Raw genomic sequence first — 24248 nt, 5'->3', positions numbered from 1 at the left:
CCTTGCTCATAAGATGCATATTAAACCAAGCCACCCCAAGGAGCACCTTCGTGGCCAGACCTATTCGCCCCACAATATATGCTAGCCCGATTATTTTTAGACATTGCCTTGTGTTTATTGGTCTACATACATGATATGATGCCTTTCCTGTGGCTTGGTAATAGCCACTGTTTAACTATCAGCATTCTAACTGATAATTACATAGTACATTTAGCCCTTGATATTGGATTGGATTCTGAAGAGTGTTCACTAGTGTGGTTGATTTGTTCTCAGAACCATTCAGGCTCCCCAACAACTCTGACCATAATATTCTTCATTCTGCTTTGTGTCTTTGGTTATCAACTTTCTTTGATGAGCCTAAACCTTCATGTTGAGGAGAGACCCTTGCTGATCTTGTCTCTCATGTGCAGCCATGAGATCCATATGTAGTATCTTTCAATCACACAGGCAATTTAGTCCTTTTTGAGCGCTGGGTAGGGGTGTCTTATTGTATGCCAGTTGAGATATGAAGCTTGATCCTATATATTGGTCTTGAGCCGGGACTTTGCCAATGATTGCTTTTTACAGTCAGAATGGATGGAAGAAGTTGCCCTTTTCCATCGACAACTTCGAATCGGGCATACAAAGAGAGCAATGAAAGAAATGGTCTAAATGGAATTAGTGGAATGATTGCTCCAAAGATCAGTTCGTCACGAGAAACGACAAGAACAAAGAATGTATACCGGTGAAGGCTACGAGGGTACTTCAGGCTTACATAAAAACAAGAAGATAGCGATTAGTACTGGTGAAATGGCAAGGGAATTCTCATGTGAATTCAAGACCGAGCTGACTTCGCTTGTATAGATAAAGGCCACTTTTTACTCGTACCCTTTTCATCATGATAGCCCCAGTGCCCTTTCCTCTCAAGATAGAGCCAAGTGACTTGCCTTTGTCCTAGAAGTTCCATTATCTGGACGAGACTGGATTCAATGAGAGGATAACCTCGTGAGTCTTTGTGCTGTCGGCAGTACCGACGGTATTCGAGGAATATTCAAAGAAAAAGCCGCTTGCGAGTCGCATTGACGGCGATTCCTTGCGATTCTACTACATGGATATTCCATCTCGGCGTAGGAAATCAGAAGCTCTTTGTCTTAAAATGGCAACGTGACAGAGACTCAATCGAGTCATCTTTGTCCGTTGGCCTTGCCTTTTCAACTTCAAAGAATCTACCATCTGTTTTATCTCTATTAAATCAACTGGAACTCCGCGTGCTTGTCGAGTCTTTCCAGATTTCATTACATCGCGAATTTGAAAAAAAAACCCTTCTTTTCTTTGTTCAAGAAATCAAGTCTTGCGTCAAAGGTGTTTGGTGTAAAAATGACTTCGACAGGCTTAAGACGCGGAGGAAACGCTCACATGAGCGCAACATACTCCGCGAACGCGTCCTCTGATAGAATGGATATAGATGAGTCAATGAAGGCATCATATGCCGGATATGAATCGGAAGAGTCCGATTCATCGGATGAATCGCCAAAGCCACCTAAATTGCCTTACGATGTATCCTACGTTGGGAAATGGGCACCACCCATGCGGCCAAGGCCAGAGAAAAAGATTTGGCCCACAGCAGAAAGGCCTATAACTACGAGATCAGAACTGCCACCAGGCTGGACTGATAATGAGGACGACCTATTTGAAGAGTATGTACGAAGAAGAAAGACCGCGCAGATAACATTTATTCTAACGTGAAGACAGTGAGATCGAAGAGCAAATTGAAAGGTGCTATGAAAGAATTGCCCAGAATATCTATCCAGATATTTTCAAGAGAAAACTTCAATCCTATCAACAACAGAAAGAGGAAAAGGAGTATGTGTCACCAAGCCAATATACTACTTTGGAAAAATTGACACCATCTAACAACATGAACGATTAGTTTGAAAATGATGCAATACCCGGGTCTGAGCTGGGAAGCGGTTAAACGCATCGAACAGTTGAAGAACATAGGAAGATGGCTCGAGAAAGAGGGTGACCGTCACACTCTGATCCCGATCGTAATCGAGCTTATCAAGCAGTACAAATCAAAAGAGTTGGATGTCCATCCAGGACTTGTTACCTACTGGTCAGATGGAAAACGAATCACCGAGCCAAGACCATATGACAGAGTAGAGTGCTTGGAACTGAGCAGGGAGCACAATGGCCATCGGGCATTCTGGGTAGAAGGGGTATGTTCAACTTGAAAGCTTAGTATCACGGTAGACTGTATTCAGTTCGGAGAGAAATGGTGAATTAATGCCTATGCCTTTGTCTCTTAGTCTAATAATGAGCCTACGAGAGCGGCAGCATCGCGGGCTTTATGCCAGACTTCAGAGAATGACGATTTACATGTAAGAGGCCTTCCCCGAGTCATATATCAAAGGCTTGTCACGGGTTTCTTTCTGATACAAGATCTGCCCACTTTGGGCTATCTGTGCTTATTTTAGTTATACATCGCCGTGCGCTTCCCGGGCGAGGAGGCGGCAGTCTGGAATTTTCGATTCAGGCATGATACCGGATGTGACATGATGACAATGTTTGAGGATGATATAGACAATCTTGCAAATGATCATATGGCTCGATATGGCGTGAATCCTACTCGACCGCCATTGTTGGGTGTTAAAGGGGCCTTTCTGGCAGATGGCACAACGGCATGGACGTATTGCAGGCTAATGCAGGTGACGATGCTTGATGATGATGACAATCGCATGGAACAAGTTGACCCTTGGGATGTCATTGAAGTGCAGTTTCTTCCTGGAAATTCCGCTCAACCGGGACGATCGAGACTGGATGGACCGTGGTTACGTCACAAATTTTATACAGCAACCTCTCCCAAGGGCACTCCGAACGTGTATATTTTCGACAAACAAACTGGATTTGGTAGATTCGTGCCCAAGCTTGCGGCAGATAAGCGAGTAGCTCCGGCATGGCAGGGCGCTTACCCGGCAGTAGCATTACCACCAGCACCCCCAAAAATGGCGCCTGGAATGAAGAAAGTGATCCCAGCATTCGTTATACCAGGTGGTTCAGGAGTAGCCGCACCAAAGGTGATGCCAGGCGGAAGAAAAGTCCAAGCAGGTCCCAACAATACAGCGCCCTAAGGAGGGTATTTCAGGTCTTCGAAAGAGTATTAGTACGTGGTTTGGGCGAGAGGCAGTGAACACGGGTATTTATATTTTTAGTTTGATTTTTCTTTTGCACGACATATGAAGGTGAAATTAGAGAGCTTTTTATACTATAAAATATGCGTATATTAGGATACCTATCCTAAAACTAGAGAGTTGTAGCAGTACAAGATAATTCTGCTAATTAGTTCTCGTTGGCCAGTTTTTGTACTATGATTGGTACCTACTATGTAGCTCACTAGTGCTAGTCAGTAGTAACTAGCACAGACCACTATAGATAGATATCCATAGTGGTTGGCTCACTAGTTAGTGAGCCTTTAAATCTACCTAAACTAGTCAGTGACCAGTCGTTATCTAGTAGATATCTAGTCTCAATAGATCTAGATCAATGCTTCTAGGTAGTTCAAGTATGATTCTTTACAGTCTGACGATGGCTTCCTTCTCGAGTAAATCATTCCGACTGGTTTTATATATATGAGTAATCTTATTACTCAATATTCATGCTCTTGAAAGTATTCGATGTCCAAATCCTAACTCATCAGCCTCGCTGAATCATTGTTTATGCATCGCAGTATTTACCCCATTAATGCGCATAATTCGCCCCGCATTACCGTTTCCGGCCGATCTTCTCCCGGTCCAAATTCAATCGTCGACAATCAACTCCGTCCAATATCCGCCCTCAATCGCGCCGATCATCTTGGCTAACTCCCGTCAATAGTGCATTTAGCGCGCAAACTTTTGACCCTAACGATTTCTCTCTCTGAAAATAGTCTCGTTCCCCCCTCCTCAACGTGCGTCATTCCCCGAAAAAGGAACGAAACACCGAAATAAAGACTTGCGATCTCCCCCTATCCTCTGACTTCGACCTTCTCTCGCTCGCCTGATCTGATTCCCCTTCTCTCTTGCGCTCGGTCTCCCCATGGTCGAATAGCTTCAACGCCCATGTCCGACCCGACGCGACAAGATGCCATTGAGGGCAACGGCCCGGCGCCGGCTACTGAGGACATCGTGTCGGTTAAGGCTTCTTCAGGTGCAAAATCGCGAAAATTGCCTGGATGGCTGGATCATTTCAATGCGCGCGACCTGAGAGTGTTATTCCGCTGCAGTGTGGCAGCGTGGGTCGCGTCACTGCTGATCTTCATCAACCCGTCTCTGAGAACAATTGGAACGGCGACGTTCTTCGCAACGTAAGTAGGGATATTCAATAGCATTCGCGGAAGCATCAGAGGAATTAAAAAAAAAGAGGGAGAAAGAAATGCGCGACTAACAATAGCTTAGATTGGTTCTATTTATGGTTCCTCCGTCCGGCATCCTGTTCATCTTTATTTTGGGGGCTTTTACTCTCGTTCTGGGCATGGCTGTGGGCTGGGCCTGGGGTGTTATCGCAATGAAAGCTGCTTTGGCCGCCAGACCAGCTGCCGAGACTAATGCTAAGCTGCAGGCACTTGGCCAAGCAGCTTATGCACAGGCCAATGCTACGGGCCAGCCCATTGCCTCTGTACAACAAGTATTGATCTATGAAGGTTGGATGTTGGATGCCCGTGTCACAGCTATATACTTTTCCCTCATTTGCTTTATGGTATACCTTCTGGTTAGTTTCCATCCTAGACTACTCCAAAGGACTGCAAGTATCACTAATTCGCCGCCTCATAGGCACGTCTGAGAGCCAAAAATCCCAAGTTTACTCTGGTCCAGATTTTTGGAATGATCGTTATGGATATTTCCTTAACCATTGGTCCACTACTTCCTACATTTAACGGAACTATTCCTAAGGTTTTAGTTGAGCCCGGAGCCATTGGAATTGGTCTCGGCCTGGCTTCCTCAATTCTCTTCTTTCCTAAATCTACTTCTTCGGCCGTCCTCGATGACATGGAGTCTGTTGTGCGGTTACTGAAGGGTCCAACAGATATGACCTATTCCAGTCTGATAGAAGATGATCCCTTGGATCTCAAAGACCTGCACAAACTGAAGTATAAGACCATCGCCACATATAAGAAGATGGAGCCTGCTCTGGGCTTCCTGCCCCTGGACTTTTCTGTTGGTCGTTGGAATGCGGATGATGTGAAAAGTTTGAAAGAGCCCTTGCGACAGGCCTTGCTGAGTAGCTTGATGCTGTTGGAATTTCATATTGCTCGACTAGGAGGGAAGGCAAAGGTTGATAAACTTGATGCCCTGACATCAGATCGTTTATCTTCTTCCGGATCCGAGGCCAGCCAAATCGGCGACGAAAAGAAGAAAGAGAAGAAAGAGAAGAAGGAAAAAACTAAACCTCGAGAGGTCGGTTTGCGCCAATTAATGGAAAGCGTCAATATGATTCAAACACTGCGCAGCCCTGAACATGAATCTATTAGAACTGAGATGCTCGAGGCCGTCCGGCCACCATGCAAGAAAATTCTCCCTGCCTGTCAAGAAGCGAGTGTCATCATTGCGGATTCTCTACATGCTGTGAATGCTTCACGCTGGTTCGGCAGACCCTCCAAGCAACGCATGGATGAGCTCTGCGAGCGGAGCGCCTCAACTCTAGAGAAACTTCACGGTCTTAGATCGCAATTTGCCTCGGAGACGACGGAACGACTGATTGATACGTACTCGGAAATTTTCGATGAAAATGGCCGACTCAAAAGCACCGATGATGCGACAATGCGCAGATCTCGAGGAATTGTCATGGGGATGGTCTTTGAGGAGCATGTTCTGACCATGGCTGATGGCTGGGAACAACTGCTTGCCCAGCTAGCCGGCCTTATGAAGGAGCGCCAGAAAGTCCGCCTTTGGCTTCCACACGGCCTCCGCTACGCTTTCAACTGGGTTTTCCATAAGACTGCTGTTGCTCCGGTTCAAGCAGCTCAGTCGCCCTATCCCGATCCTGACGCTGTGGAGCAACAATTGAATGCTGCTCAACAGAGTCTGCGTATCAGCCGAGGATATAAGGTCCAACGACGCAGTGGACTTGGAAAAGCTATTTTGAGCACCTACCATTGGTTGATCTGCGCGGAAGGGATGTATGCACTGCGTCTTGTGATTGTTACCATTGCCTGTGCAATTCCTGCCGTGATTCCTTCCAGTGCGGGCTTCTATTATCGCGAGAAGGGCCTTTGGGGACTTATCATGGCTCAAACCAGCGTCGTGGTGTACATGTCTGATTTTACCCTATCTTTGGTCTCACGTGGCATTGGAACTGTCGTTGGTGGTGTTGCTGGCTTGGTAGCTTGGTATATTGGCTCTGGCCACGGAGATGGAAATCCTTACGGTCTTGCCGCAATCATGGCCCCTGTACTACTCCTATTGATGTGGGGACGTCTGTTCGCACCACCGGTCTTGTTACAGGCGATGATGATGGGCGGTGCGACCTGCATTTTGGTCGTCGGTTACAGTTACGATGATACGTGAGTTCTATTTTGCCTCTTAACTTATCAATCCCGTTTGACTAACCGAATAAAAGACACATCCCTTCATATGGTAATCCTGGATGGGGATACAATGTTTTCTGGAGACGACTTGTCCTCGTGCTGGTTGGATCCGCTGCTGCTTTGATTGTACAGATATTCCCACGGCCACCATCGGCAGCACGGCACATATGCAAAACACTATCCAACACGATGCGCTCTCTGTCTGATCATTATGCCTTACTTCTTTCGTGCTGGGGTCAACCTGATCGTGACGAGGGACTTGTAGCCGAGCAACTGGCATTGAACCTCGCCGATACCTTGACATCCCTCGATGGACCTGTTGCCCTGCTGCGCTTGGAATTTTCCAGTTCGCCTTTTACCAGCGACCGTCTCACTCAAGTCAAAGCACTATGCCAGGAACTGAACCAGCACCTCGGTCGCTTATTGCTCCTCTCCTCATCTTTGCCGGAGGAGCTGCAATCACGGCTTGCCCGTCACGCCGGCATGCTAGATCACCGTAATGTCGGTGATGTCATGGCTGTTCTCGGTGTTGTTGAACAAGCTCTTAAGACTGGAGATCCCCTGCCCGAGGTTCTCCCCACACCACTGCTGAAGCGTTGCTTCGAATTCTGGAGGGCCCACCAGGTTGAAATTGAACTGTGCAAGGACTTGATTCGGGATGAGAACTATCGTCGCTTCTGCGTGGCAGTCAGTTGCTACCTGAAATTCTTGGGTACAGTTGATGATTTGGTCCTGGTGATGAAGGGAACTCTTGGCGAGTCGCACATTGTTAGCCGAGAGTTGCTGCATGATCTTTCAGTTGCGGTATAATAAAAGACTAGACTAGTATCATGTAAATTATAGATACTCGAAGGAATCGATGTACATACAACAAAACCCCGGCCGATGTCAATCCCTCTAGACGCACTACCCAATTGAATTGAAGACTGTCCTTATCTACAGCCAATGGGTGTTCTCTGCGAAAATGAGAGAAGTGACACTAGAGACGCAGGGACCAGATTTGCAACAGTCACTACGCGCTTAAAAAGCTTAAGCCATTTAGAGTATGAGTATAAAGTAGATTCCCCTCTATCCACCCTCTTCTTTGTCCCTGTTCTGATGGAGGATAGTGTGTTGTGTTGTTCCCCGCACGGCCGAACGACTTCAAACGCCACGACGCCTTATGATAATCATTCCAGTTAAATGAAATTAATCAACATTAGAAGTATCAACCCTTTCAGACTCATCAATCCCTCATAACCATTAATGTACTCTGGGATATGCTCCCCTCCATCACACTTCTTCACCATTTGACCTTCTCTTGTTTGCCTCTCCAAATCCCCGCACGTTCCTTTCTCCGCACCAACTTTTCTCCTCATTCCCAAACCGCACTAGCGCAACGCCCTTTGCATCGCAAAAGTCTCCTTCTTTTCTTCTCTTCTCTGTGAATTCTAAACTCTTGCCAAACTGCCTTATACCCAACCACTCGCCTCCCTTGGCGGGTTTGCATAATGTCTACATCGCGTCTATCCCGCCTGCCAACCTGGATCAGTCACTGGCTCGGCTATCGTGCCGAACCAGTGAAGCCTCTCCCTACATACCAAATCGCCGCTTGGTCTTTTATAACCGCGTTCTGCGGTCTATCTGTTGTACAAGCTATATTCAATTATGCGCATTACTTTACTTCGCGTAATGTTCCTGGAATAATTGCATCATATGTGAGTTTCAACTCGATCACCCCGGAGACTGTTTAGAGATTAGGCATCGCCACCTAAAGTAGTTATACAACTACCGCCTACCCGGCATATTCAAAGTTAACCAAGATGTACAGGGTGCATCAGCAGTCCTCTGCTTCGGCGCAGTGGAAAGTCCACTTGCGCAACCTCGTGCATTGATTTTTGGACATTTCTTCAGCGCTTTGACCGGAATCTGCATCACAAAATTATTCAGCCTAATGCCCAACGAAGCTCGTTTTGAATCACTGCGCTGGCTCGCAGCATCCCTTTCCACCGCGACTGCTATCGTCGTCATGCAGTTGACAGGTACCACTCATCCACCTGCCGGTGCAACAGCTCTTCTCCCCGCCACGAATGACGAGGTCTGGAATCTATCGTGGTATTATCTTCCCGTGGTGCTCCTTTCTTCAACATTGCTAGTAGTCTGCGCAATATTATTGAATAATATCCAGCGTCGATACCCTGTTTTCTGGATTGCGCCGACTCCGCCGAAGGCAGCTGCAGCTGCACCTGCGCCTGTCTCTGCTTCTACATCTGCATCTGCACCTGCACACGGCTCCGCAGCGAACACCGATGCGGGATCTTCACAGGAGAAGTTGCCGAAGGGGTCGGTTTGAATTTAGATGCTCAGTAGCCCTGGCTCAAATATTGGACGGGCCAGCTAGCACAAATTCTGAGATCGGGATCTTATTGGATGTAATGTGCATCTGCAGATGATTTGATTGCACTGCATATGCCACGTGTGATTGAGTTTGTATGCACTGGGAAGGGACTCCCTTTCCAGTGCATATAGACACAATCCTCGGAGGGTTTGGCTGAGTGACTTGATATCAATCTCGATATACCATCCATTTCAGCGTTGTTTATTCCACAAGGTTGTGGAGAAGGAAGAACATGAAATTTAGTGTATTTCCGAGACCAGTATGTATATATTACATCATATTCAGCGCCTAAATAGCATTGAAGCATTTTGAGAATTGAAAGAGATTAATAAATCACGATAATTAACCTAGGAAGTTAATCTATATGAGTCCACCCCAAAGGATGCAACATCTGCATTTCGTTAATCACACAAAAAGGGCCAGGCTCCCTGTTTTTCTCCGAGAGCGCAGCCCAACGAGCAATCCGTGATCGAACATACTTCTCTTTTATCCAAGCCAGGTTTGTCCATCTCCGGAATCGATTCACCCATAATCCTTGCAGGATTGATCGTGGAGTGAGCCAACTCATGATTGGATTGACAGCTACATATGCCGGCCCCGAGTAGCCAACTCGGACGAGCGGGTTAAGATAAATGCCCTTCCTATCTGAGAGAGGGTTATCTGCATGAATCAGACAACACTCTGATCCCTCGAGGTGATATTCAGCGAGAGAGTCGGCGATTCCCCGGAACTGAAGTGGCGGTGATGCTGTGAATGGAGTGGCTGGCATTGCGACTTTGCCTTATTAGATGGGATGAAAAGATGGGATGAGATGAAAGCAAACACTTACCCATTCCATTCCAGCAGCTAGTTACTGGGACCGGAGCCATATTCTTCATGGCATAGCGGGATACTGTGTCCTGAAAGAATGGCCAAGTGGACATGACAGCTTCATGACCGCTTGCATCGCGAAGAGCAAACGTATCGTAAAAATTAGGGGCCTTGGAAAAGTCAAGTGAACAAGCAGCAGCATAATCGCCGTCATTTGTATCGAGTAATTCGAATACATCGGGTGTCTGGATGTTCGAGTTAGTTTTCCGAACTCACAAGTTGTAGATCTCATGTTCTTACGGTAAACACCACATCATTCAGGAAAAGAACCTTATCAAAAAGTATCCCCTTTGCTGCTAATTCCCGCAGCGGTTCAAGGCTATAATTCCGAATGCGCGAGAGATATGGTATTCTTCGCAACTCCTTTTTTCCTCTGGGCGTGGTGATCCAACCCTGATCCCCTGGTGGGGCGGCGATCTCGTCTTGATGAGTGACGGGCGATAAAGTGATGTTGCGGGGGATCTGCATACGATCTAATTGACGATCCAGTTCCATCAGAGCCCCCTTGGTATTATCATAGCTTCCACTCTCATAGATACTGATGTATATATTCCCTGGTCCGAGCTTCCATGCTAGGTCGACTAATGCCTGGTTCCAATGACTGCGCAGGATGAGTTCATTGTTCCAATGCACGCTGGCGATATAGATCCTCTCTTGATGGCGGGGTTGTTCACGGTATATGAGGTCGGTTTCGGAGATGCAACGGAGGATCAGATGGAGCTCGATGAGATTCCAGAGGACGAAAATGAGAAATAAGGAGCGGATCAACCGGCTACGAACCAGCACTCTGCGAAAAGTGCGAGGGTAAGGAGTGAGCTTGATCATAAGGAATGGACGCCCGATGGCAAAGGAATGAAGTTAGATATCCTAGAGCATGACGGGAAGAATGAATGAAAAGAGTGAGGTTATAAAGAGACAAAAAGAAGCAGAGGGGAAGTGGTTGGTGGCTAAGAATGTCGCCAAGATGGGATAAAATGAATCTAGGGATATTCTCTGCTTCTTCCACTTCTCCCTAGAAAATGTCAGTGCCGAACAAGGAGATATTCAATCCACTCCTAACCAAATGAACAAAACCGGCACAAAAGATATTCAGATTCACAAATTTATTGTACCAGATTATACAAGAATAGAATAATCACAAAAAAAAAAAAGGGGGAGCCTGTTTCTTCCCAAAAAGGGGCCGCGTCACCGCAGCAGCAATGGAGTCAAGACGCCAGCAGCAACCCACCAGAATATCCCACGAGGGCCCCTCAACTTTATGGCAAACGAACTGCTAGTCTCGCTGGAGCTACTGGAGCTCGTGGCGTTTGCTCCACCTTGTATCCAGGGTTGGCTAGGGAGTTGGTCGCTACTCTTATTCTCTTCTGCGCTGCTGAGTAGTTCATTCTCCAGTTTCGCACAATCGACGCGATCGGAGCTCTTCGAGATGCTATTTGTCACTGAGATGGGCAGATTGAACACAGTATAATAGTCGGTGCCATTCCAGCGAAATGATTGATGCATCGAAATGTTGTACGCGCCTCGCGCCGAATCGCTGTCGCTGTCGCCGTCGCCCACAAGACACTCAGGCCACACCCAATTGACATGCTTCACCGTGGAAGAGGGTTCGAGTTCAAGCACCGGACCGACATAGCTCGAATTGTCTGACGGGATTGTGCCATTGGAGATGGTGAAGTTGTACGACTGCGATTGAGAAGTCAAGAAGAGCGTGATGTTACGAAGGCGTGTGTCCGCATCAGGATCGGTCGATGGTGGCCATGGCACCTGGCCATTACCTGACACGTCAATCGCGACCTGAAGTTTATCTAAACTGGTCAGTCTAACTTTCCTTGTATTTTGATTATTGGGTTTTATTTTTTCTTGCCTCCTCCGAGCGGCGTGTTTGGCTGTGGGGCATCCAGGATGGCCAGTCCCGGCGTGTACACTTGCCCATTCACAATGGTAAAGTTGCCCATGATTGATGTTCAGTTTCTTTTTTGGGTAGAGGATGAGATGTGCAATGAACCTCCTCGAATTTTAAGGGGATCAGCCCAATATCGGCGCTCTTCTTGAGGTCATCAAGGATGTTGAGTGGCGCCAAGGGTCTCATTTCCGATGTCTCCGTTCCTCCTTAGCGGTTTCGGGCTCGAGCATTTCAGTCATAGTGGATTCGTGTTCAGGAATATAAAGAAAAATGAGTTCAGGAAACTTATTTTTTTTTCCAAGCAGTAGGGATAAGTTGATATTGTGAAATAGGGTGATACTCTCTCGCAGCCTGATTATTCGACTGAGTAGTGCGACCTTTTTATCTGAAATAATCCAGGACGGGGAAATGGTTCGGATTAAAGAGGTTTCATTTTAGGCAGGGTCTTGGCATTTTTAACATATTAAATTGATTAGATTGTATGTGATTTATAAGTCAAGTAATCCCCGTGCTCTGAAAGCGTATCAAACTAGCCAGAGAAAAAATAGAAGGGAAAGAGAAAAGAAGTAAATACCTATGACATACTTACATTAGGAATAGAAAGAGAAAGACAGAGAATAGTCCAACATCTACAAAAAAAAAAACCTTGTTTGTTATTGGAATATATAATTGTGGAATATTTCTAGGTTTGGTGTTTTTATAGTATTTTATATAAAATGTTTAGATGATGCCTGTCAGCTTCCCTTCACATTTTGGAAATAACCACAGAAAGAGTCTCCATATCATCCAAGAATGCATCAAACTCGGTTCTCACTTTGTCCATATCCTCATCAATATCATCGGTCCAACGATGAATATAGACCGTTTTTAGGCCAACACTCTGAGCGCCACGTAGATCATAAGCATGCGCTGCAACTAAAACAACCTCCTCCGGTTTCAGCTTGACAAGTTCCAGTGCCTTTTGATAAGCTACAGGACTGGGCTTGTAGACACCCAGCAGCTGACTCGAAAACAACATATTGAAGTCCAACCCGGAAGATCGCGTGAGATCGAGTTGTAGACGTGTTGTACCGTTAGCATGAACAAAGACCTCCAGGCCTAAATCTTCACGTAAGCTGCGTATTGCTTTGCCAACTTCGGGCCATGCAGGCTGAGAGTGCCAAGCCTGAATTATTTTATTCTTGACATCCGGGCTCATGGATGCGCTGGTTGAAGGGAAGTCGGGTACTACGGTTTCGAGTACCCGGGCAAGAGTGATATCAATATCTTCAGGAGAAAGACCCTGCTGGTGTCGCTGGCTATTCTCGATGAAATATCGCCTGCGCCATTCGAGAGCAAGTCTTGATCTTTCTTCTTGGGGAATAGAAGAAGGTAAAGAGTTGACTACACTGGTATGCCAGTCAAGACATGTACCCATGAAGTCGAAGAAGACAGCTTTGATTTTTGATTGGGACATTGCAACAAGCTCTTCTTGGATATTCGTACCATATCAAACTGGAGTATCGTGAGCGTAGCACTGAGTGTTTAAATAAGAATTGTATGTGCTGATCGTAAGCAGAGGATTAGAAATCCAGCCCGGCTCGGCGGGGCGCAGCATGAAAGCTTGTCATTGACAGCCTTCGAATACGACAATTGGATTATCAAATACGACAATCGCATGATCAGAATGTGGTAAAGATCACCACTAATAGCTGACTCAGTATATGCCTTATTCTTGATTTTTTTTTTTTCCAAGCAAGAGCAAGATGATACTGATCAACAATATCATTGACTGAAAACGTATTCGTTGTAAACAATTTAATATAAATAGTACACTGCTTGTCAGGGCCAGCAGGTAGAGAGCATGCATGCTGATATTTTTGGCAGCAGCTCTGCGAAGTCCTTAGACAGAACCTTACTACTTGGAATTAGTTGGTAGTGCTTGAACGATCCGCGATTGTGACTTCATCTTGGGTAGAAATGACCATCTCGTCCCGACCTCTTTTGAACACTCGAAATATTCCAACAACTATGTTAATGAAGCAACGCGTCCATTTGACAAGAATGGTAGTGCGAATTTTGCCGTTTCCTACGATCATGAGCATCGAGGTCGTTAAAAATAAACCTCGTATGAATTAGTTCATATAGAAAAAAAAAGATCGAATTCGGGTTCAAACTGAGAATATACTGCAGAATGCCGACAGACAACAGAGGATTATGGGATGATGAAAAACGAAAAAGAAAATCAAGTGAATACAAAAGGCAAAAAAAATTTAAACAAAAGAATAAGGAATGAGGGAGTATAAGAGAGGGAAGAACCATAGAAAGAACGGCAGAAAGAACAGTAGTTTCTAATTAGTGCTACACTAACGTATACAGACAGCAACATCACTATAGAGAATAGAACTATATGCCAGAGACTAAATATGGAACTGTATATACCGAATGTCTCTTACTCAATCTGTCAAACTTTTTTTTTGAAATATAAAGATAATAACTTGATCAATTGCATTGAGTCTACAAAGTGCCTCTCAGTCAGTCATGTGCTTCCCCGCACTCCTCTCCCCCCGCATTTCGAATCGACTGAATTTTGGCCAAGCAAATCGATCGATCATCAGCACAACATCAGTCCTGATTCAAGCTATTATGCATTTCCAACAGCCTTAAGCATGCCATCGGAATGGGAATGCCCAGTATGCTTGGCCAATTTTAGTCGATCGGAGCATCTCAAGCGGCATTCCGTCGCGCGTACGTTGTTCCGCATCCCGGGAATAGCGAATATTAATAACAATCTAAGACAGACTTCGGCGATCGACCGCATGCCTGTGATTTTTGTGGATCTGCCTTCAACAGAAAGTAAGTATGCTAGGCCAGTGGGATGCATCTTGGTACAGATTGAGCTGACGAGGTCTAATAGGGATGTTCTCCGACGCCATGAAAAGACCTGTAGGGCCCGGTGTCCATCGGCAATGAATGACAGTGCGGAATCACAAGTAGCGATTGATCCCCAGAATTATCGGGAGTCAAAGCGACACCATAGCTCAATGGACTCCAACTTGGAGCAGGGCGTCTTGTCATTTTCCGAGGCAGAGGTTGTCAATTCCCAGGTAGCAAGCCACCCGGTAGGACCCGCCCATCACGATCAAAGATTTACCAGTATAGGAGAATCTCAGGAGTCGAAGCTCTATGGAAACCACTCTGGACCAAAGGAATTTACCTGGCCTGGCCATGAGCCCGCTCTCTTCAATATGCTGAGCCAATTCGATAACGTACCGAACATGACTTCTCCACTTGACTTCGCCTTCTTGGACTGTATCATGCTTCCTGAGACAAAGTCTGATATCTCTACAGCCGAAAGGCTTGAGTTCATGGCATATTTTACAAGCGCACGTGGAATGAGTACCTTTGCTGATCGTGAGGACTTTCGACGACGGCAGGAAATGGCCAGGGAGGCAGTTGAGATGCAGCTAGAGCGGTATTCTAAAGGGAGTCAGGCCTTGGATGACCCATTTACCCCGAGAATTCCGGATAGTAAGAAATCCAAGGAGTTGGTCTCTGCTCTCCAGAATATTATATGCAACAAGAAGAACGACGATGTAATCACCTTGGACTGGACGCCGGAGACCAGTCGGCTCTGCATAGAGTTCTTCCAGCCGTTGAAAACTCTCCGTTTCGTGCGATATTTCTGGTCCCTTTGGTACCCGCATTGCCCTATAGTACACAAGCCTCTGTTTGACACTTCCTCGGCATCAACAGAACTACTCTGTGTGATGATTATCATCGGAGCCTGTCTATCTCCTGAAGAGAATGACCGCAAAATATCCAAATTATGGCTTGACAGTGTCGAGGAGCTGATCTTTTGCCAACTGAATTTTCAAATCAACCGAGAAGTCCTTCTAGACCATCCTGACCAGAGGAAAGAAGTTGTGCAATGCTTACAGGCTGCGTATCTAGTCAGTTCCTTGCAGAAACGTGAAGGTTCATCCGAGGCCCAAGCAAGGATGAGACGACATCGGCATGCATCCTTAGTGACGGTAGGTGAAGCCGGAGTTCTCTCGGTCTTCAATTCTGTCTAACAAATCTAACAAATCACAGTTGGTTCGACATGCTGGGCTGGGAAATGCTTCGCATAGAAATTTGGATCTGACGCATGCGTCAGAATCGTGGTGGCAGCAATTCGCCGTGGAAGAGGAGTTCATTCGGTAAGCCGATACCAATGTGCTAGAAAGCTCCAAGCTGATCATCTTAGCACGGTGACCTTTGTATTTTTGATTGATGCTGCGCTGACTATACTCCACAATTCCCCTCCGCGGATGGTGGTAACTGAACTCAAAATGGACCTCGCATGTCCAGAATCCTGTTTCCAAGCCGAATCCGCATCTGCCTGTATGCAGCAGATGCAAAATTGGGCAGGAACCATGTTCTGGGAACGCCATTTATCCATAATGTCCGTCGCACGACAGATGTGCCAAAGTCCCTTTGAAGAGACTTTGGTCCAAAACTATGCAGGCTTGGGAACGCTGAATCTTTTCACGATTATACAAGGTAAGCTATAGATCATAATGGAGCATAGCAAAGGACGATTCTGGAAACTCATGCTAACCCTTGAAAGCAATTCACTGTCTACTATTTCACCTTCATAATTCCCTTGTCTTCGAGTCAACAATTGCCCCAATCCAGACCGGTCTTGAAAATTGGCGTCGAATATGGAGCTTAAGAGTTGCAGAAAATATCGATATACCAGATACACCAGAGAATCTCTGGAAACAGGTTGGATTTCTGAGTCGTGCTTCTGAGTTTTGGCAACTAGCTCGTCTCTTCGTCGGCAAAATAATGACAGCTAGCCAGGAGGACCAATGTAACGCAGAGGAGCCTGGACAACTATCAAGATATGATCATACGGATATGGGCGAGGTGAATGACTTGATAATGGAGTATAGAAAAATGAGTCTTGGTGTGAGTTAAATAAATTCATGTCTGGTTTTGAAATATGAACACCTCCACGTGAAATTTACTAGTCTTTCACTTCATAAGATATTTGTACTGGACAAGATATCGATAGCTCTATGGAAATCTGAGTCATTGCAGGGTTGACGATCGAATAAAAGACACTACCACGCATCCTACTAGTGATACCCATACAGCTATACGACATAAATATGCTATTCTGCTCATGGATATTCCAATATATCTAAGAATACACTGTTCTCTCACTTTACTCTTTTCTGTACGTGGACTTCGAAATCCATTGGCTTCACAAACCAGTAGTTCTCGGTTTTCCAGTTGTTTCTGAGGGGCGTAAAATCGTAGTCGCGAACAAGCCGAGGTATTAATTTGGACATTTCAAGGATGGAAATATGTTTTCCAAGGCATGTTCTCGAGCCCAGTCCGAACTAAAGTAGGATATATTATAAGCAAGAACTTCTGGCTGGCGTAGAGTTGTATAACGCGATGGTGGTACCTACAGGCATATACATCTGATTCATTTCTTTCAACTTATCTGGATCATTTTCCGCTTCGAGCCATCTCTCAGGTCGAAAGCTCTTTGAATCAGGAAAGACACGCTCATCATAGTGTGCAACCCAAGTGTTTACACCGATAACTGTACCGGCTGGGAAAAAGCGGTCGTTGATCTGGGCACCTCCTGCAGGGATCTCTCGCCACATAGGTAAGCCAGTTGCACTATGCATCCGCAGCGCTTCTCTCATGACAGCCTGAAAGTATGGCATATCTTGACTCTCCTTGAAGGTCACGTTTCCACTGCATAGTCCATTGGCCGTGAAAGTATCGATCTCAGCTCGTAATTTGGCCAAAGTCTCGGGGTTCTGAAGAAGGTGCCACATTATACTCGATAGACTGATAGCAGTTGTATCTGACCCTGCAGTCACATTTGACTGTCCCATGATAAAGAGGTGATAATCGGTTACTTTCTCTGGGTCTTTATCGCGGGCCATAATCAGCTTGTCCACGAAATCTTGAGTTTGCCTATGTTCAGATGTTCCCTTGTCAAAAGTCTTGGAGTCCGCTTCATGAAGACGAATCTTCTCCTGTACAAATCTGCTGATGTATGCTCTACCGCCTGCCCCGGACCATTTGAACTTGCTCAGTAGCCCAAACAATCGGGGATGCAACTCGGGATACACTCCAATCAAGGTGCTGTACATCATGACTTTATGCACTGCGGCCATCGCACCATCGATGTCTTTACCTTGATCGAGAAAGCCTGACTATGTGAGTAGCCGGTTGCACATGTTGAATGACAGGGAGAAGACTTACCGAATCGGTCGCCGAACGTGATATTCCCAATCACGTCGAATGCATAGCATTGAAACCAATGTCCAAGGTTCAAGGACTTCTTTGTCTCAGTGAATTCAATCAATCGATTATTGAACATCTCAGCACATTGGTCTACGAATGGTTCATAGTGGACCAGGGAGCTCATTGAATATAGACTAGTAAATCGTTTGCGAGTGTCCGCTAGCAAAATAATTAGTATGAATTCTAAGCAGACGCCCACAGATCATGATTACAAAAATAATAGCCACTTACAATGTCTTTTAATATTTCTATCGGCAAAAACAGTCCATTGAGCAGGGTGCTTCCATCCATCATACCAAGCCGACTTGGCAAACTGCGAACCAGTCCCATAGACAGTCTTGATTGCAGAGAAGTCACTTATGCTATAGTGATTTGGAGCAAGACGCACAACTGGCCCATATTTCTGATGAAGCTGAATGTTTTCGTGCTCGAAACTACCGTGGCGGACGTGGTTAAAGTACCAGAGAGACGTGAATCGAGTCCAGAATGGACCTGGAATATCTCTCAGAGAAGAAAATCCCGCTCGGCCAAGACGAACAAGTACTTGGAATACAATAAATAGTATGGAGATAAGAAGTAGAGCAAAATGCATGATGAAAGATAGATTGGTATATACCCAAGACTGTTTGCAGATGCCCAGTATGCTTTTATATCGATTTGGGTTGATTCGCTCTGGCTGATCAACGAAAGGCTCCGCCCCCACCCCCACCACCACTTCAACTTGAAGATCAACGTCAACTTCCAATTGGACTATGAGGGGCCAATTTGAACCCGACTCGAACTTGAAAATGAAAGTGGATCATCTTTGACGGGCCGAGATTTCCTCTCGGAATGTCCGGGGGCGGTTTTGGACTGTTCTTCGTCATTTGAGCATTAACATACTTCACAAGTATTCAATGCATTCCTGGAATTAAACTTCGACTGGGATAAAAACACCGAATTGCGGTCTCTAGGCATTCTATGAATTTTATTCTACTGATTTTGTGTACTGATCCTGTTGCTATGTATATGGAAGGGTACCATGCCTCGCACTACGCACTATACAGCGTTATGTTGTCTTAGCTCAATTATCATCAAGCCCTAATCCAGAAACCTATTTCCATAGGCAATATATGGAGGGTCGGAGCTTTTGGAACAGAGTGATACGATTTACTTGAAACCTTCAAGTTACCTTACCTACTATTACTCCAGGGCTATTCATATCAATCTGAGCACGCCCCGACAATGTTAAAAGGGGTTCAGAATAGAGTAAACAGAAGGTAATATTAACTGAAATTAGCCAATGTACATAAGCGTAAAGAAAGAAAAAGGTATCCAATCACGCTGAAAATAATTCGCAAAGATAGGTTGCAAGCTCGTCGCAGTGCGATCTTGAGGAGAGTTTGAACGGAAGCGATGGAGAACGCCTGGATATTACCGTCGCATCACTCACGAAAAGCAAAAGCCTGAGAATCGTGTTATAAGCTCAGCTCGGACTTGCTCACTTCTTGTCTCCCCACAGACCCACGATACCCATCGATAAAGCGAGGCCAGAGACCCAGGCCCGAATATGATGCATCCGTCGCTCCCGGTCCATCTCACGCTGGACGCTCTCGCCATTGACATCCTCCTCAGATTCAACGACGACTAGATCTTCTTCCTTTTTGCTGGTGGATTTGCCGAGCGATAATCCCATTGTGTCGTAGACCACATCGATGACCCAATTCTGTAGACCGAGATGGCGGTTGAAAAAGAAGTCTAGCCCGTAGGCACCGAGCGTGGAGACGGTGCACATCCAGAGAAGATAGGGGTGCTGGCGACGTGGAGGAGAGACGCAGTAGGCGAAGCAGAGACATGTATTTGTTATGCTGGATAGGCGCAGGGCATGTTTGCGATTAAGCCGTTGGACTTCATGGAGGCAGCGGGAAGCGCTGGTAGAGGTGGGGAGAAGTTTTAGAGAGGGGATAGTGATGGCAGATGTGGAATAGGAGAGACCCTATTCATCGCGAATCAGTTAGCAATGAAAGTGGGTGATTGCGACGCGGTTGTTGGGGTCTGCAGGATGTGATCGCGGGCAGCGGTTGGCTTACAGTCAGCAGACCAAGAGACACGGTCCCGACAAACTTGGAGACAGTGATAGGGCACGCCATGACGTAGATAACGAGGCGATCTGGTTAACGGAGGTGTGTACCCAGTATAGAGAAGTCTGTTGCGAGGCGATTGATGAAGTGATGAAATGATAGGAAGTAAATGAAAGTGGCCCCGGGAAAAGTTCACCACGTTTCTTTGGCGCCGTGACGTCGCCACAGGCCAATCAGCAACCCCACGTTCTTCAGCATTGCATGACGTTAGTAGAGTGTGGGATTATTGAATGAAATATTATCTTAGAGGATAGTTACATTTACTTTGATTTATCTATTCAATTTGCTAGTTTAGGCGGATATTAGTTACTATATAGACATGTGCTGGCATGATGTAGGATGAATAGTAGGGATGAACTCGAGTGTTGAATCAACAAATATTGGTTTAATGAATATATTATGCTAAATTCTAGCATAGTTTCATCATTGAGTGTTGTCAATTAACCAATTATCAACATATTATAGTTAAGTGACTCTGAAGCTATGTAGTACTCGTTCAGCAGGAGCCTCGGCCCCCGGCTGAGTTGCTGTGGGGAAACCGCGACGGACTCAACAACTCCGAGTCCGCTCCTTCCTTAAAATGCCCCTACAGATATCATATCAGTTCTTTACACTTCATCCAATCTTATCGCCTCTCTTTCAATATGCCTCTTGCCAAGAATCAGTATATGAGTGATGTCTGGAAGGATGGCATCTTCAGTGAGTCCTGTTTCGGCTTGAAGTACCCTATCCTTGAGAATGTTTCGTCTAACCCCCCTTCCAATCAGATAACAAGGTCGTCTTCTGCACTGGTGGCGCTGGCACCATCTGCAGTGCCCAGGTTCGTGCTCTGATCCATCTCGGTGCTAATGCCTGCATCATCGGTCGCAATGTCGAAAAGACTGAATCCGCCGCCCGAGACATGGCTACCATCCGACCGGGTGCTAAAGTGATCGGCATTGGCGCAGTCGACGTTCGCAAATTCGATGATCTCAAGGCTGCCGCTGAGCGCTGTGTCAAGGAGCTTGGTGCGATTGATTTTGTTATGTATGTTCTTCTGCTGCGATTGGCGCGGTCAACACTGTCCCACTAACTTGCACGTTGTACAGCGCCGGAGCGGCGGGTAACTTCCTGGCTTCCATTGAACAGCTGTCTGTGAATGCATTCAAGTCCGTGATGGATATTGATATTCTTGGCTCTTACAACACCCTCAAGGCTACTCTGCCTTATCTGATTGAGTCTGGAAAGAAACACAAAATGGATTCTGAAACATGTAAGTTCCAAGCTGGTTGCATGTAACAAATCAGTCATGTTAATCGCGATCTAGTACAACCTTTCTCCGGAGGCACCGGCGGCAGGATCATCTTTGTTAGTGCCACTCTGCACTACCGTGGAATGCCTTTCCAAGCCCATGTGTCTGTTGCCAAGGCCGGTATCGACTCTTTGTCCAACTCGGTTGCCATTGAGTATGGCCCACGTGGGATGACCTCTAATATTATTTCCCCTGGCCCGATTGCCCAAACCGAGGCAAGTCCTTATAACTGCTCTTGTCAGCTAGATTGAATCTAACAATTTGTGTAGGGCTTGGATCGTCTACTTCCGTCCGACGCCAAAGCAGCTTATATCAAGTCGCAACCTCTTGGCCGCGTTGGCCATGTCCGTGATATCGCCGATGCTACTGTCTACCTGTTCTCCGAAGCCGGCAGTTATGTTACAGGCCAAACTCTCGTTGGTAAGTTCTGACTGAAATTGATTGATACTGTTTGTCTCTAATATAGCTTGTAGTTGATGGTGCAAACTGGCGCATGAGCGGAGGATTTGCGACAAATGGAAATCTGCAATACCCTGACTTCCTCCTGTCTGGTCAGGAAGTGGCCAATGTTACCGGAAAGAAGTCCAAGCTGTGAACTAATCGTCCAAAGTTACAATGTATATAGACTGGCCTTGTTAATTTGCCAATTACTAAACAGTATCTAAAAGTCGCTATTTCACGAGAGTCACGAAAGGTCGAATTCTCATAGTTCAAGCCTCAATGGGGTTGCAGCCGTTCTTTCCACGGATTTTGATAGAGAAATCACCAAACTGGGAGAGATCGGGGATCGCTGCTGCCGTCGTGATGTTTCTTGTCGAGACAGTCGAGGCTTCTTTTCTCGTCCGGCGGGCATCAACTTCGAACTCTTCACTTACATTCAACATTAAAGACATACGACTAGCAATTATACACATTTTTTACCTTTTCAATTTATACTCTCTTGATGAAACATGAGCTGCAGCCGTCGCAAATACTGTCTCGCAATTCACGACGCTTTGCTGATACGCCCACTACATCGACCTATCACTGCGGATGTCCTAGTAGCACACGATGGAACTGTAGCTTTCATTGGCAAAGCCCAAGGGAGCCACCTATTGACGGCTGACAGACTTATTGAAGCCACTGATCTGTGGTTGATTCCGGGCTTCGTGTCGGCTCACAGCCAACTTTGGCAACATGGTTTCCCCGGTCGAGCTCCCAAAAGCAATGTGAATGAATGGTTGCAGGCTCTATACAATGAAACGAAGGATCTTTCAGCGGAAGAACTGTACCGAACTTACAGTCGAGGGAGCCGCATCACATATTCGGAAAGGCATCACCACAGTCTTCAACTTCACATACTCGTCACGCTTAGAGGATGGCCGAACCGATCGCGCACAATTTGGAGGGGCGATGTATGCTGGCACTTGTCTCGTTCATGGATTCAACGTTGGAAAGTACTCGAAAGATTGGACCACTTCTCAGGCACTCCAGCGAACTGAACACTTTCTGTCCTGGGCCACTCAGTTCAAGGGCTGACAACAACACCTTGGTACTAAGATTTCATTTCATGGCCTTGGGGGTTACTGCGCTACGCCAGAAACTATTCAGATGGGGTCCTATATAATGAAAAGGCTGAAAATGGACAGGCACTTGAACTATCTGGAAAATCCCAATGGGGACGATATCTTTCGGAAGCACACTCGCTGGAAGTCACTCTAGTCTTTCAGGCATAGAGTGTATTAATAGCTATGGGAACAAAATAATAATAATTTGGATCCTTGTAACGAGTTAGGAAACTGCTGGATGTAATCCCATGTCATCGATACTTGCAAAGCAAATTTCGCGTAAAAATCTGACATTCAACGGAAACATCGTTGTGGCCGGAGTTGTTGGCTGAATCTTGAACACTTCCTTCGATTTAATCTGCAAAGACTGGATCGGATTTCCTGCAGGTGCAGGAAAGATGCGTTCAACTTGAACGAGTTTCCTTATTCCTGCTCGATCGAGCTTATAAATCCTAAGTTCACCTTCTACAGTATTATCAGGGGTACACCTCCATTTCCAAGGATACCGACTTGAATTGATCTATTGCCTCCGAGCATCAGATAGTGAAGATCATTTTCAACTTCTGTAAAACTTCCATCAAACGCGGATTCGCAAACCAAGGCTGGCAGACATGTTCTTTTGCGTCGAATTTAGTATAGGGATATATGGAAGCATCAGCATCCTTTCTACCGTTCTTTGTAAATTCCATCTGGAAAATAAAGAGCTAAAATAAATATTTATTGTTAGTAAAAGAATAGTCAAAATAATAATTAAAACTCACTTTCATTGGACGTTACTTCAAAAGATCTGGAGTCCACGGGTAAAAGAGTTTCCGCAATAAGTGCCTCAACAATCGAGGCTTCAAGCCATTTGTGTAAACATTCGTGTAGGGGTGTCGGCATAATAACGAGACGGAGAGAACGTATTATAGGATTGTATGACTTTTCAAACGCTGCCAATCCAGAACTTTCTTCCAGATCCCATAGTGTAATAGGTGATTCGAAAGGAATTCTTGGATAAGGATCTCTGCAAATCGATCCGCGTCCTCAAGTTTACGGTTTATGAACTCGTGGAAATCAGTCAGTGTCTCGAATTCTGGATATAACAGAACATTCCTTTTCGGGTGAGACATGATGAAGGATGGAGATGAGCCTCGAATGAGGGACAATAAAGATGAAGAACGATAAGGTCGAGTGAACAACAGGGGAAAGGTAACTCTACGTGACTGTACCACCATGCCTGACAGGAAGTGGAAGATGTAAGGTATCGTCGAAGATCAAGCCACATGCTGATGTCATTCACTGTTGCCCTAACTATACCTC

General features: G+C 45.8%; 12 protein-coding genes across 12 annotated transcripts; 6 read left to right on the top strand and 6 right to left on the bottom strand.

The window, feature by feature from the left end:
- Positions 1-1395: 1395 nt before the first annotated feature.
- On the top strand, positions 1396-3110 carry N7469_010856 (uncharacterized protein; the record flags this gene model as incomplete). The annotated part of the gene is made up of 4 exons (XM_056649761.1): positions 1396-1676; positions 1732-1842; positions 1910-2198; positions 2457-3110. The coding sequence occupies 4 exons, from the start codon at positions 1396-1398 to the stop codon at positions 3108-3110; spliced, it is 1335 nt and encodes a 444-aa protein (XP_056496892.1).
- A 966-nt stretch (positions 3111-4076) lies between these two features.
- Positions 4077-7351, top strand: N7469_010855 (uncharacterized protein; the record flags this gene model as incomplete). Its single annotated transcript, XM_056649760.1, has 4 exons — positions 4077-4321; positions 4413-4725; positions 4788-6517; positions 6574-7351. The coding sequence occupies 4 exons, from the start codon at positions 4077-4079 to the stop codon at positions 7349-7351; spliced, it is 3066 nt and encodes a 1021-aa protein (XP_056496891.1).
- Positions 7352-8031: 680 nt separating this feature from the next.
- N7469_010854 (HPP family protein) lies at positions 8032-8873 on the top strand (the record flags this gene model as incomplete). Its single annotated transcript, XM_056649759.1, has 2 exons — positions 8032-8238; positions 8352-8873. The coding sequence occupies 2 exons, from the start codon at positions 8032-8034 to the stop codon at positions 8871-8873; spliced, it is 729 nt and encodes a 242-aa protein (XP_056496890.1).
- A 400-nt stretch (positions 8874-9273) lies between these two features.
- N7469_010853 (glycosyltransferase family 69 protein) lies at positions 9274-10613 on the bottom strand (the record flags this gene model as incomplete). Its single annotated transcript, XM_056649758.1, has 3 exons — positions 9274-9692; positions 9748-9973; positions 10029-10613. 3 exons carry the CDS (start codon positions 10611-10613, stop codon positions 9274-9276), a joined length of 1230 nt encoding a protein of 409 aa, XP_056496889.1.
- A 360-nt stretch (positions 10614-10973) lies between these two features.
- Positions 10974-11877, bottom strand: N7469_010852 (uncharacterized protein; the record flags this gene model as incomplete). The annotated part of the gene is made up of 2 exons (XM_056649757.1): positions 10974-11582; positions 11794-11877. 2 exons carry the CDS (start codon positions 11875-11877, stop codon positions 10974-10976), a joined length of 693 nt encoding a protein of 230 aa, XP_056496888.1.
- A 559-nt stretch (positions 11878-12436) lies between these two features.
- Positions 12437-13147, bottom strand: N7469_010851 (haloacid dehalogenase; the record flags this gene model as incomplete). Its single annotated transcript, XM_056649756.1, has 1 exon — positions 12437-13147. One exon carries the CDS (start codon positions 13145-13147, stop codon positions 12437-12439), a length of 711 nt encoding a protein of 236 aa, XP_056496887.1.
- A 1192-nt stretch (positions 13148-14339) lies between these two features.
- N7469_010850 (transcription factor domain-containing protein) lies at positions 14340-16635 on the top strand (the record flags this gene model as incomplete). Its single annotated transcript, XM_056649755.1, has 4 exons — positions 14340-15704; positions 15766-15872; positions 15920-16215; positions 16283-16635. 4 exons carry the CDS (start codon positions 14340-14342, stop codon positions 16633-16635), a joined length of 2121 nt encoding a protein of 706 aa, XP_056496886.1.
- Positions 16636-16880: 245 nt separating this feature from the next.
- Positions 16881-18580, bottom strand: N7469_010849 (cytochrome P450; the record flags this gene model as incomplete). The annotated part of the gene is made up of 4 exons (XM_056649754.1): positions 16881-17063; positions 17136-17893; positions 17947-18147; positions 18220-18580. The coding sequence occupies 4 exons, from the start codon at positions 18578-18580 to the stop codon at positions 16881-16883; spliced, it is 1503 nt and encodes a 500-aa protein (XP_056496885.1).
- An 888-nt stretch (positions 18581-19468) lies between these two features.
- N7469_010848 (uncharacterized protein) lies at positions 19469-20117 on the bottom strand (the record flags this gene model as incomplete). The annotated part of the gene is made up of 2 exons (XM_056649753.1): positions 19469-19963; positions 20058-20117. 2 exons carry the CDS (start codon positions 20115-20117, stop codon positions 19469-19471), a joined length of 555 nt encoding a protein of 184 aa, XP_056496884.1.
- Positions 20118-20752: 635 nt separating this feature from the next.
- Positions 20753-21994, top strand: N7469_010847 (SDR family oxidoreductase; the record flags this gene model as incomplete). Its single annotated transcript, XM_056649752.1, has 6 exons — positions 20753-20807; positions 20876-21134; positions 21197-21360; positions 21415-21614; positions 21669-21819; positions 21873-21994. 6 exons carry the CDS (start codon positions 20753-20755, stop codon positions 21992-21994), a joined length of 951 nt encoding a protein of 316 aa, XP_056496883.1.
- A 641-nt stretch (positions 21995-22635) lies between these two features.
- N7469_010846 (Amidohydrolase 1) lies at positions 22636-22917 on the top strand (the record flags this gene model as incomplete). The annotated part of the gene is made up of 1 exon (XM_056649751.1): positions 22636-22917. The coding sequence occupies one exon, from the start codon at positions 22636-22638 to the stop codon at positions 22915-22917; it is 282 nt and encodes a 93-aa protein (XP_056496882.1).
- A 934-nt stretch (positions 22918-23851) lies between these two features.
- On the bottom strand, positions 23852-24058 carry N7469_010845 (uncharacterized protein; the record flags this gene model as incomplete). The annotated part of the gene is made up of 1 exon (XM_056649750.1): positions 23852-24058. The coding sequence occupies one exon, from the start codon at positions 24056-24058 to the stop codon at positions 23852-23854; it is 207 nt and encodes a 68-aa protein (XP_056496881.1).
- Positions 24059-24248: the final 190 nt, after the last annotated feature.

The sequence above is a fragment of the Penicillium citrinum genome (assembly GCF_028827155.1).
Source record: "Penicillium citrinum strain IBT 23319 chromosome Unknown utg000009l:1.0-4274883.0:1.0-4276374.0, whole genome shotgun sequence".
Lineage (NCBI taxonomy): Eukaryota > Fungi > Ascomycota > Eurotiomycetes > Eurotiales > Aspergillaceae > Penicillium > Penicillium citrinum.
Note: the sequence above shows the minus strand (reverse complement) of the source record. Positions and strands in the feature narration are given on the sequence as shown.